The 14,157-nt window shown below is 40.2% G+C and overlaps 1 protein-coding gene across 1 annotated transcript; it reads left to right on the plus strand.

Annotated features, from left to right (window-relative positions):
- The first annotated feature begins 10,676 nt into the window (after positions 1-10,676).
- On the plus strand, positions 10,677-12,840 carry LOC125374817. The gene is made up of 3 exons (XM_048386475.1): positions 10,677-10,686; positions 11,192-12,459; positions 12,733-12,840. Exons 1-3 carry the CDS (start codon positions 10,677-10,679, stop codon positions 12,838-12,840), a joined length of 1,386 nt encoding a protein of 461 aa, XP_048242432.1.
- The last annotated feature ends 1,317 nt before the right edge of the window (positions 12,841-14,157 follow it).

Raw genomic sequence — 14,157 nt, forward strand, 5'->3', positions numbered from 1 at the left:
TGAGACTCGTTTCACTTAGGCTAGTTCAATCAGAGTTTAGTAGGCCTATTCGGAAACAACAAGCAAGTTTCTGTCTCTTCCCGAAAATACAATTTAATAACATTATTGAGCGCTTTAGGCTAAGGCGATAACTAGCACTCTACAGCTATCTTAAAATACTTCCATTGTTTTGATTCCCTTTTCGCTGTATAACCAATCTACTCAACCTTTCCCATGGACTGAAATGAGCGACATTGTTTCACAAAAAATAAAGTCAGTAGATTAGTACGTGTAGATCTACATTAAACTTTGAATAGTAATGTCCTCAGAAATAACACTGAAGAAATTGCGATAACTGTCAGTGGTTAAATAGAGGCCTATACGCTTACGATCTAAACCCGAACGTAATATGACGGCCACAAAACGCCGTCAGACTGAACTATGGTCAAACACATACTGTTTGCCCTTGTTAACTACCCTTTGTATCCATAAAATAATAATATGGAAAAAATGGACCTCCTTAACCTCAATATACATCATGGCCTGTGTATCATATATTAATATCAACACTGACGCTCAGTAAAAATGACAGGTAAACTGCCATTTTAAACCCCGCCACTACTGAATAATACGAAACATTTAATCATCTGCATGTACAGAAACAACAACTAACGGAGACTCCTTTTGAAAAATAACCTTACCTAATCCGAATTTACAGATCAACTACCCAGTTCCAGTTGCTGCACAATCACTTGGTTGTAATATGTCCAGAGTGAGCTTGAACTAAGATGGCTGGTGACAACAAATCTTCCGCGATAATTGTAGGAGATAAACATACTGTGTTTTCACCGTAGAGCTAGGTTACCTGTAGATTTTACCGCGCTAAACTGAATTTGGAACCGAGTATTTGCAGATAGGATATGACTATGTTCATACTATGGAGCACATTATGGTAAGCCGCCAAGCCGTAGGCAGCCAAACGCAGACGAAACATACAACCAAGAGACTAAACGGAGGTAGTAAGAAGGCAAGGAGCCCCCAACGTTTTTGTAGAAAGAAGGCAAGGAGCCCTCAAAGTTTTTATTGCTTTATAGGTTTTTGTAAAAATTTCAACCCCAAAATATGCTAAACCCCAAACACCACGAGGTGGCAGTGAGTGTGCTTTGCGCGCATGTCGTGAATTATTTTAAAGGCAAAAGGGAGATGAAAGGTAAAAATAATGGTAAGGCCAAATAGTGGCAGGATCAACAGGCCTGGACACTGATATCTTGAAGGGGAAACTTTGATGAAAAAAACACACAAGCCAATCCTAGCATCATAACGGGAGGGGATATTGCTCAGCATTGCCGCACAGACCCGGGCTTTGTCCTGCAAATTGTATTGTAAATAAACTTTATACGCATCGCTGCGCCGGTCACCATGGAGCTGGATCAGCTCAACTGGAATCTTGGATCTGAAAGCCCATGTTCCCCCGCCTCTGCCGAAACTGTTGGAAGAAAAGCTTTCTGGGTTCCGACCTGTGCAGGCAATCAGGGTTTTAACTTTGTAATGCAACATACGATAGGTGATAGGCTGCGTGCCATTTGGGTCTGGAATAACGAAAACTGGGGACTCCGGTGGGGCCGGACATAAGCGACACATGCGACGAAACCTTGCACAGACTGGAGCCTGGGGCTGAAAGCAAACACATTATGAGTTTTCTTGCTCCAAACTGAATTGTTTTAGACCAGTTAATAGAGACTAGAATCACGTGGTCATGCTTACGAACCTCTTCCCTTTTCAGGACCTGTGAAGTATGACCTCGCCCAGTGGCTGTTTGAGGAACTAAATTTGATTTACGAGCCATCAGAAAAAAGGAAAAAAAACAAAACCAAACATCAATAGGTTGCATCTGTAGGCGTGGAACAGTCTAAAAAGGAAAGAAACAGCAAAAAAAAATGGGCGGGGTAATTGGTAAATCTTGTCGTGGTAAATGGGGCTTAAGTCTGGCCATTCCCTTGAGAGCCAGCTTGAGTCCGAAGTTGTCCCAAAGATGTATTGGAACATCTAAAAGTAAATGCATAAGCTTAACTCCGTTAAATTAATTTTTAACGGATTTGGTGGTTTTAAAGGACCTGGACAATAATTGTGCATATAGGCACATGCTATCTTTTGCGACTGGACAAAATTGGAACCGGAAAAAGGTACAAAATAGCATAAAACTTCTCCACTGTACAAGCAGGTTATTCCGGGAGCCTTGTGCATAGGCTGCCCTCTGAGAACGTCTTAGTTCCTTGTGAAGTGTGTTCAGCTGTGAACCTGCAACAAATTGAAATTATATCACCACTCATGATCGAAGGAGAACAAGCAAGTCACCAGGATCACAAAAGGAGAAATGTCTATCCCCTGTTCGGTGCCAGAACGATCTTTAGAAGAGGGATATGTTTGGCCCGCACCACGAATTCTCAGACAGCTGCAATAAAGCAAAGTTCAAGTAAGCAGGATTGAAGAAAAGGTTCTCGAGTCATGCCCGAATTCAATATTGTGACCGACACCAGATTGTCCCAGAGAACAATCGATTTACCCTTCCAGGTATGACCCCAGAGCTTGAGACACACAATCAAGGGCAACATCTCCAGAGTATTGATGTGTAGCTCGTTCTCTGAAACAAAGGGAGGTAATTTAGCATAAAAACATTGGTTTCCTGAAATTCCACCACAACCTTCCAAGTATGCATCTGATGCATGTGATCAGGCTCAGGCCACTCTTCAATCGCCATCATGGACACACCATTGAACTGAGAAAGAAATACCAGCCACCATTTTACATCAGGTTTTACCTCTTCGGGGATCCGGAATAGTCGCCCTTTCTCACTTGGTAACCCAGGCGCCAGGCTAAAATTCTGGAAAGAAAAACTCTACCAGGTCTAACACATGATAGAAATTGAATTTTTCCTATCTGGAGTTAAATTTCCTTGATAGTTGCTCTTCATCCAGCTGCTGAAGAATTCTTTGCATTCTATAAGTCTGGCCTTATTTATTTCAAGAGAAAAGTGACTTGTGTCAAATAAAATGCCTAAAAATAACATTCTTGAAGATGGTGGACAAGACTTAGCCTCGGCTTCCATGAGCCCACAGTCCTTCAAAACCTGTCCAAGCTTGGTAAAGCTGTTCCATGCCTCCTGCAGGGTATCTGCTCCCCCGAAGTCATTCAGACAGTTAACTGCACTAACCCCTTCACTCTGCTAAATATGGTTTACAGCATTTGTTACTCTCTGGCAAATAAAGGCAGCAGAACGTAGCCCCATGATCAGCACCCTGTCAAAGTACATGTGATCCTGCCGAAGAAAACCAAGCCATTTAATGTCATCCGGATCAATTGGTATCTGACGGTAAGCTCTCTTTAAATCACGTTTAAAGAGGAGACATGATCTACCTTTGATTTTTACCAATTCAACCAGATCATCGACTGATGGATACTGAAGACGGCAAGTTTGGACTCGGTAGGAGTCCTTAGGGATACCACTGTTCACACCAGAACCCTCGGGGCAACTTAAATCCAGAATAACCCTTCTTTCCATGGTCTCTTTTGGGGACAGAGTTGAGAGAGGAGAGAGAGCGATAGTGGAATTGAATGGGTTGTCTGCAGTGGGGCCGACGATAGCACCTTCCCCAATTTTCCGGTTGATATATGATTGTATTTGAGATGGGAAATGTGTTGCACCTGTATGGTTGGGCGATTTGCTTGTGTGAGTGACGTTGCCATTAAATCCTACAGGCCAGCCAAATTCCAGATAATTGAGATTCCGGGATTGAATAGGTCTTCAGCAACCCATGCTTGCCTTAAAAGGTGACTATGCTTGTCGTAAAAGGCGACTAACGGGATCGGGTGGTCAGGCTCGCTGACTTGGTTAATGCATGTCATCGATCCCAATCGCGTGGATCGATGCTCATGATATTAATCCCTGGATTGTCTGGTCCAGACTCTATTATTTACAGACCGCCGTCATTTAACTGGAATATTGCTGAGTGCGGCGTTAAACAACAAACCAACCAACCAGATATTTGACCACATCTTGGTCAGGAAAATCTTTCAGCTGAGAGCAAGATAATCAATGTTCAGATTTGAAAAAAACCTTTTAACTATACTGTATTGCTGGGCTATGAAGATGGCTATTGATGGACACGATGGCTATTGATGGACACGAGCTACCCCGTCCCATTTCCTTAAAATGCTGGGGTAGGGGTGCTTCGTTATCTAGTCACAATGTCTTATCTTTCCCCCCAGGTGGTTTGGGCAGATGTGGACATATCGGAGAGCATTGGGGGTGTTTATTTTGGGCTCTATCCGTTTGGTAAAAAGAAGCACATATGTGCTGTAAGAGTCTCAGCTGGCCTCTGATGGTTGTGAGTGGCGTGCTGAGGACATTTATTTCGTTGATAGAGTGAGCAGTACCAAGCCACGTTAGTATCAGCTGGAGGATCAGGTCTGCTTAGATAGTTTCTGCCCATTGAACCAGCGTTTGACGATTTAAGACTGTCCTTATGTTGCTTCCGAATAACAAATCGAGCCAACAGCAGTGTTTCTAAAAGGCTTGAATCGTCAGACCACAATTTCTTACCCAATTCTTGAGGAGCCATGCCGCGTAAAAATCAAGAATGGCGGGCAATTCGTACATATCTCTGTAATAAGCTATTTTTGTAACAAGTCCAAGCGTCCGCGCTTCTCAGTAGGGGTTGTAGAATTGTTCTGAATAATTTCTATTTCTCCCGCCACAAGCAGTCTAAAGTCTAAGTCCTTAAACCTAACCACACGAGCAGCATACTCGAGCTGTAGGACGGTGTCAGGCCATATCTGCAGCGCTATGACTGACTGAGCGGATCTGGCATTAATACCTGACTGCCTACCTCCCGAAACACTCCTGTGTTTAGTCTCCGAAGCACTGTCGTCAGAGTCTCATAGACTTCATCTGTGTGACAACCTTTGAGTCCAAGTCATCCATGTCCCTTAGTTGGTCAAGGGTGACATGTTGAATTTCTGCGTCCGAGTTGACCTCTCTAGTCGAAACGGTTTCCCTTGGGGCCCTGGGTCTCAAACTTGCCGGTTTCCTGAACTTTAAGCCTTCCACTGAAGAACGTAGCTCTTCAGCTTGGAGACGTTGTTTTCTTAGAGATCTAGTCAGGCGTTTCTCTTCAGCGAGTAGACTTTCCTTTTCCCTCTCCAACTCAGACTCTGAACCAGAACTCGTAGTTGTGTCACTGGCCGGCTCCCTCAACTGACTTCTTTTGGATACGGCCCCCTCTGACACATCCCCCGTCTCTTTGGAGTGAAAAGTGCGGACCGCACGTGCACTGCGCTTTTATGGTGCTTACGGAGTGCTCACGGGGGAACAGCATGATTTGAAAACCGAAACACGGAGATTATCGGGACGACACGAACGATTGAAAGGCACGGTCGTCGGTAATTAGGCATTTTGCCTTTAAGCAAAATTTAACAATTGCCGTACTTATTTGACTTGTCATGCAATCAATAATTGTAAACATAAAGATATCTGAATAATAATCACGCGTTTGGATTACTTTTCGACAGACATTCGTTTCAGCATTCACTTCCAAATTTCACATGCCGATCTCTTGTCAACTTGTTCCCGTGTCCAACTCGTGTCTTGCTCTCAAATGATATAGACATTTAATTGATACCTCATGCAGATGGTTGAGAAAAACTACCACTGATCGAGCATCATGGGCTAAGTTCTGATACGCCCCATCGGTTATCTTTATCGGTTTGCACAGTTGAGTACCGCCGAGACAAAAATAAAATTTGACTAAGACGATATATGATATCTTGACCATTCTGTCAAATTTTCCGAATGACTATTTCCACGCGATAATGCGCGCGACTTGGCACTGCATTTAGCACAGAAGACCAGTAAAGACATAGGCTGTGTAAATAAACTATGTTTAGAATAATTTCAAAAACGTCATATATATATAACGATGTAGATCTAAGTCGGTGTTAAAGATTATATTTATCTGATTTAGTATATTTCCGAGATGCATTTATTATTCAGATTAATTGTTCATGCCATCCTACTGCAAAATATATTTCTGAATTTTTATAATTCGATCGTTATTTAATATATAAGTTATGGTTAACAACTGCTCTTGATTTATTTAAAAATGAAGAGTTATCCCCCCCCTTGACCATCAGTAATAATTATTGCATTTGTTAATGGACAACATCAAATGAACGTTACATGTTCGAAATAAATTAGCTTTCCATGTTGAATTGTCATCATACACAAATATTTAAAGCAAAATCATTACACCTATCTGTTTGTGTAAAATTATGAATTTAGGTTACAAGACAGCAGTAAAAAGTATCATGTTTAGTCCACTAGTCTTTATAAGAACAATAGTAAAACCCTTAAGAACGGCAAATGTATACTAGCCCTTATGATGCCTCAACTATTGGGCAGTTTGGCAAGGACTTACAGGACTAGTGCCAATGTCTGACGCTCCCAGAAATACTGGTTATATACCATGTCAATCAGTGTCTGAAAGAATGTGAAAAAATGATTAACTAGTTCATTAGCATATTTCCTCGTGATTTAGATGTATGTTTTAAATGCTTCTCATAAATAATATATCAGTTACAAGACAGTTATGATGTCGAAACCTGATTTCCCCCAGTCTTAAAATATTTCTGAAAGTAATTGATTTGTTAACCTTTTGACAGGTGAAAAATCACCTGTCACGAAATTGACAAATTAATACAATTCATAAAATTTTAATCATTATCAATTAAGTACAGGATATTAAAATGATTCCTTATTTTACATCAGATAAAAACTTTCAATATTTTATACATTTGTCATGGTGATTCTCGTGTAAATGATCCCATGTTGCTTGTGATGTATGTTTGGTTGATTCATTGTTAGGTATTTATATACAACATTTTGAACACAGTTTCAACAATATCTTACAATTGTATGGCTTTATAACAAAACTGATGACATTAAAAAAAATAGCACATATGTTGTGCATAGCGCAGTACCTATCTCCAAGAAGGGTATGGTAGTACAACTGGTTAATTTTTTTTTTTCTTTTTCAAAAAATATTTTTGATTTGTTCCGGTGTCACGAAATATATTCGCCCCCAGAATAAAATCTCCCCCCGGCGAATTTATACCGGTACAGTTCCGCCCCTCTCGAAATAAACTCTCCCCCACCCTACGAAATAAAATCTCCCCCAGAATATTTCCTACCCCGGTCATTTTATAAATACTTGCCATGCAGTTCAATAGTTGCCAAACACTTCTGTTAGAGACGATGTTGAGAATGTGGAGTGAAAAGGGCTTTGTTATATTACGACGTAAATTGTAATATAAAGCTAAATTGTAATACTTGCAGCAAATTATAATAATTTTGACGTAAATTGTAATAACAACGTAAATTGTAATAAAATTTGACGTAAATTGTAATGCGCAAATTGTAATAAAAATTGACGTAAATTGTAATAATCTCAACTTGCGGTAAAATGTAATAACTTTTTACGTAAATTGTAATAACCTTATAAGTATAGTGTCAAAGGCGTTAAATGACTAGAACCTATCCTTGTCAGGGTTGGTACAGGGTTTATCGTACAATCGTCTTCAAAGTATGGGTGTACATGTGGGGGAGGATTGATGTCGTTATCGTACATTGTTGTATAATTATATGTATATATAAACGCATTGGAATTTCATTTCTATGGTTGTCCAGAAGAGGATTAATTACTAGAATGAACATTTTTATTTATTTGAGAAATACTCTGTGTGTTTTGTACTTAATTGTAATATATCCTATTGACGATTTTCATCATAATTGTTCATATTTAACCTAATGGAATCATATTTCAATTGGTAAAGTAGGTAGTAATATACAAAATGGAATAATTATAACGTTACAAACTTACACAAATATATTGATGTGTAAATGTTGAGAATCTTTATTACAATTTGCGTATTACAATTTACGTCAACTATTATTACAATTTACGTTGTTATTACAATTTACGTCTAAATTATTACAATTTGCTGCAAGTATTACAATTTACCTTAAAGTTTTTATTACAATTTACATCGTAACAGGCTTCACTTTGAGCACTGTGTTTTCTTTAACTACCGCAATATAAGACAATAAAGTGGTATATAGGTAGATATAATACTAGTCGTTAGATATAAGAATGTTTAGTAAATTTAGAAGTTCTAGGACACGTGTCGTGTCAGCTCTAACACATTCGCGATTGTCCACTTCCAGAAAACATCCTGTGTTGGTTTAACATGAATTAGTAAAGGTTAATTAGGGATACCCAACACGTTAATTAATGAAAGACGAGTAGTCAAAACACTGTCATTTCCTGCCCAGGACATCACACCCCTACACGCTAAGGTCGGTGGGAAACATTCTCATCAAAGAAAACACACAGTCAAGACTGTAGATTCCCGTCGTCTAGCTACAAATCCTGTGATGTATTAAAGGTTGAAGAATTGTGAACTGAACTGTCCGAAAGTTTATATCTACAATTTTGGAATTGGATACAGTGATAAAGTCTTATATCAATATGTAGACTCATAAATATTGGTTTTATGTTTCAACGGAGATATAATATTTTCTTATGAAATATCGCGTATTAGTGTAATTTGCATGCCTTACCATTCATTGTACCATTCTAAACCATGTGAATGTTGTAATATCAGTCAATCGGGTGGGAAAACAGCCCAATCCTCGCTCTATAAAGGACTATGTCAATTATTTTGCAAGTTGAAATTACCCCTGATGCTTTATGAATACTTAATGACAGTTTTGGAGTCAAAATCAATGATGATTATTCATAAACTTAATGCGTTGTACTATAGGCCTGTGGCCTCTTCAGTGCTGAATAAAGATCGAAAATACACCAGTCAGTCAAACATGAAGGTAACCTTATACATCAGAGTTCTTGAGAATTAGTTCATGTTTTGTTCTTAGACTAACATTTCAACCATCGATTGTGTTCACATGTAGACTCAAACTGGTATATTAAAAAAATGTATACAGACAACAACAACTGTATTAGAAACAATAAACTATGTAGAGACAGTTACAGTTAGAAGGTACAGTTACCAAATAAAATATGCTGAAATATCAATTCATTATGACCATATTTCATAACCTATTTTTTTAAAGTAACCCTCCTTACATTAAAGATAACTATTTCAAGAATATAGTTTTTAAAGACATTGCAAAAAACCGAATAATCAGGGGGGAGACTTTATACTGAGAGGGGCGCGAAATATATCCGCCCGGGGGAGATTATATTTCAGACAGGATTCTCCGGGGGAGAATCTATACCGGTATAAAATCTCCGGGGGGAGAATTTGTACGGGGGAGAGTTTATACCGGGACACCGGCATCCAAGATCCACGAAAGACTCGTCCGGAGTTCACAATCGTTGGAAGGACAGACCCACATAACATGACTCGTAATCAAAATTCACCGCCATTTACTTGGTGTTCAAATATGGCAGAGAAAGGCCGAGCGCGGTAACCTTTTTACTTATCTCGCCATATTTCGTACTCCATAGCATTGTATAAAGTATGAGTTGCACGATGTTAAAGCTGGGGTGATGATGGTTATAATGTTGATTTTGTGCACTCAGTGTTTGATATCTAAATTCACAGTTTCAAAAGGGCATTTTCTCGGGACCATATATGGTCCTATGGCACTATGCGGGTGTGGAAAGTGAGGGACCATATATGGTTCCGTGGCACCAAGAGGGTTAAAGGCAGGCATGGGTTGCTTAAGACCTATTCTACAACGGATCTCCACGGGTTACAATTATTGAAAAGTGTGTGGGCTTACATGTTTCTGAAACACCATTAGTATGTGTATTATTCATTTAATGTGCTGGGGAGTGCGTAAGCTGATGAGGTGGGACGTAATGAAAAATATACTATCGAGACTAACATAAATTTTCAAGTTTTCCATGTAAATGTCATTGACGACAGCAGAGACACAAGTAGTGATAATACTCCAATATACACAGATCCTCCAGATGCCAGGGTAGAATAGTATCAATTATTTACACTGCTCAAATACCACTGACAGATGTATCTACTGATTATCAGGAAGGGATATGATGAAAGATGTTTTTCTGAAATTTTATCTTGACTGAACGTCACAATGTCAGTCCCCAGTTGTCAGATACAAAGTTCAGGAACATACAATACGCCAAACAAAGATAAATTAGAGGACACCTTAGATTGAATAAACGATTCTAAATAATCATGTACGTTGCATTTCCCACAGGAACAATTCAAATGCCATTGATACCACCCGAAATCCAATCTTACACAAGCAAACGTCTTTTAAGCAAAGGGAGAACACAAAACCTTCTGCTAATAGTTTGCAGTGACGATTCAAGTGCTGGTACAGGAGAGTGTTACTGCAAAAGGTACTTAAATCATATTTAATACAATTATGGATATTGATTCACTGTTTTAAGTTTTGTTTTGCTCGTTTGTTTGTTGTTGAACGCCGCACTCAACAATATTCCAGCTATTCAAGTAACGTTTAGCATGTTCACTATGGAGATTACATATTTTATACTATTCCTTTTAAGATTGTTTTCCATGACGGTTAATGAAATCGTCTGTGCTTGCAGATGTTTGCTCTCCTCCTGACTGTCGCCATGCTGATGCCGTTGGGTAAGAACAAAATGCTAAGAAATACCATGAAATGAACGAATGTTCAGAAGAGATTTCGATTTTATGATTGTAGTAGTTGAGGTCTGTCTGCACCAACCTTCATTTTTTACAGGCCAGCATTACACAGACTGTTTGTCTCTTCCAATTTATATCAGTTTATTTTTTCCCCCTTTATTCAAATAATGAATTGTGAAGGTAACAAAATCAGTCATACTCAGACTATATAAAGAAACCGTGAAGTTTTAGGTTGAGGTGACATCAATGTCTTTGCCAACGGGAGCGGGTGGTCAGACTCGCTGACTTGGTTGATGCACGTCATCGATCCCAATTGCGTGGATCGATGCTCATGATGTAAATCACTGGATAGTCTGGTTCAGACTCGATTAATGACAGACCGCCGTCATATAGCTGGAATATTTCTAAGTGCGGCGTAAAACAACAAACCAAACCAAAGTCATCTGTTACGTTGTCTTCTTGGCATTCATATCTAAATGATTTTCACCAGGTACAAGAAGCATACGGTTCTCAGGAACAGAGTTTATCTTGGCTTTCTGCGAACACAAAAACCACAGATCAGCACCGGTTCTGACAATCATCAACGACAACGACGATCTGATAACAGTTAACATATCTACACCAAGAGCTCCGGATGTCATACCGCTCACAACAAAAGTTGTCAAGGACTTCCTAACTTTTGCTCTTCCAGAGGAGGCTATTCAGCTCTTTACGTCTAAACACAGCCTTGGCATACACATAACCAGTGACCAGGAGATCTATGTGCAAGGATTCAACACAGCCTCTAATTCTATCGGCGCGTTTTTAGCTCTACCAGTGTCGCAGCTTGGTACAGAATACACAGTTGTCACTCTCTGTGAATCAAATGTTTGCCTATTCATGATTGTCGCCACTGAAGATGATACGGATGTAACTGTCAACTTCCATATTGCACAAGGCAAGGTAAACTTTAACAATGTTAACTACCAGTCAGAAGACACATTAGAAATCACCCTTCAAACATATGATACTCTGCAGCTACAGTGCTCAGTAGATCTGTCAGGAACGTATGTGACAGCTACAAAACCCGTTGCAGTCTACTCTGGATCTGACTACACTGAGGTTGATTACTACCAACACAATGATGGCAAAGACAACATAGTAGAACAAATGCCACCAATCACAGCTCTGGGATCTAAGCATGTGTTGCCACTGTTTCCAGATCTACCCGGCACATATCAAATAAAGGCTGTAAGCATCAGTGATAACAACTCAATTAATGTAAGCGGGAAAACGTATAAACTGGAGAAAGGACAGGTTTTTCTCAGGAAATTGATTCCTGACAACATACACATTATCACATCTACCGATAAAATTTTATTGACAGTCATTATCAACAATTTTGGCTATTATGGAATACAAAGGAAGACGACGGTTGATGGCAGCTTGACGGTAGTGTACCCTGAGGATAAACGTCAGATTCTAATGTCACTGGGGCGTACGTTCCGGTTTAGAGCCATAGCTCCAGCAGGCAAAGCATCCATTGAATATATCTGGTTTATTATTGTAACAGATAAGACCTGTGATATCCGAGAAAGCTCCATCGCCTCTAAAGATAATTTTTCAGATTATGGTGTTGAAATGTTTAATTTTCTACCAAAAATAAAGGAGAACGTAGACAAGGACCTTGTCACGCTAACTGGTTGTCCAATATATTCTGGGACATTATGGATGAAGGGAAGGGAAACGGCGTGCATGCTGCCTTGGCCAGGCAACTATGTAAGTAAACACAAGAGGTTTCACACAGGACCCGCATTTATTATGCCAAAATGTTTATGTACAGAATCAAAAAATATATATTACTCGACATAAGAACTATCTGTGACTTTGTTATATACGGATATGGATGATAAATATACCCTGCAAGCATAGAAACGTGATATTAGATGTATATTTCATATTCCATATAAATAATCAATAGATTGATTGTTCAAAGTTGGCACACATCATTGTCATTGACCCAGGTTCCACATTGCACAAATGGAACTGTAGATGTTCAAGGTGAAGGTTCTCAACATCGTGTACAGCCACCATTCGAGTTCAGGAGTGATTGTCATCGTCAATCTGGAGACCTGGTGGGGCAGGACCTGGATGTTGTGATTCCTGAAAAGGGCTGTTATCAGTCTTGCCGTATTAGGTCAGGCGTTGTCTTGTTGGAAAATGACGTTCGCTTGTTGCATAATGGGAAGTACGTGTGGCCGAAGAATCTAATCTGTGTATCGTTGTGCCGATACATTCCCTTGAACTTGATCCAAGTTTGTTCGACTAGTGTAGGAGATAGCTGCCCACATCACCACACTACCACAACCAAGTCTGTCTACCTCCTGTATGCAGCTTAGGGCGTAACGTTCCCTGCGACGCCTGCAAACACGACGTCGACCATCCGCACGGCGATGCATAAAAGGTGAATAAACCAAACTTGTCTCCATCACAGTTGTTGCCATACACTGTGACGTTGACAACATTGACGTCGCAGGTCCGTCAAAATGACACCTCGAACTGGTCGTCTAGGGCCTAAACGGTTCCGAAACGTAGGGCCGATATCCTACGCAATCCTGGTATTGCTAGGGGGTTGTGGGGTAGCCGCGTGGCTAAAGCGTTCGCTCGTCACACTGAAGGGCCGGGTTCGATTCCCTACGTGGGTACAAAGCCCATTGCTGGTGTCCTCCACCGTGATGTTGCTTGAATATTGCTACAAGCGGCGAAAAAAACATAATCACTCACTAACTCATAGGTTTGGCCGAAGTTGTAGAGAGGACCGTTGTTCTTTCAGGTAAATGACGTTGTCGGCTGGAACTGCCCTGTACTCTAGTAGTGATATGTAGTCGACCAGATATGGGAAGGTCACGTGTTGTCCCGTGTGTCTGATAACGAATCCACTGTCTTGTGATGGTGTTTGGTGCAACGTGGAAAACCTTTGCTACAGCTGAAAAGGATTCTCCTGCAGTCGGCCGATGGCGTTGTTGCGTTGGGCTTCTGTCAGTCGTGGCGTATATTCGCTGATGTCCTAATTGCGTGGATCGATGCTCATGATGTCAATCACTGGATTGCCTGGTCCCGACTCGATAGGTACAGACCACCGTCGTATAAGCTGGAATATTGCTGAGTGCGGCGTCAATCCAGTGATTAATATCATGAGCATCAATCCACGCAATTGGGACCGATGACATGTATCAACCAAGTCAGCGAGCCTGACCACTCAGCCACATAGCGACGAAACGATGAATGAATATAGCATGCATCTCATGCGGAATTTGTGCAGGAAGTTTTAGTAAAATTTTCTAATTGCCCATATAAGGCACTCATTCATCATTGCACATTATTGTCTTCCAATAAGTGTATATAACTGTCAACATTATTAGCTAAATATAATGGTCAGTATAATCAACACAAAGTACCCTGTTATCTCACGGTAAC

The sequence above is a fragment of the Haliotis rufescens genome, unplaced genomic scaffold (genome assembly GCF_023055435.1).
Source record: "Haliotis rufescens isolate VD_foot unplaced genomic scaffold, xgHalRufe1.0.p SCAF_6, whole genome shotgun sequence".
NCBI lineage: Eukaryota > Metazoa > Mollusca > Gastropoda > Lepetellida > Haliotidae > Haliotis > Haliotis rufescens.

What these genes read in the sequence shown, in the direction of transcription:
- LOC125374817 (XM_048386475.1), top strand. An exon ending in TGCCTTGGCCAGGCAACTAT is followed by an intron (nt 12,460 to 12,732) that starts GTAAGTAAACAC and finishes ATGGAACTGTAG; the next exon opens with ATGTTCAAGGTGAAGGTTCT.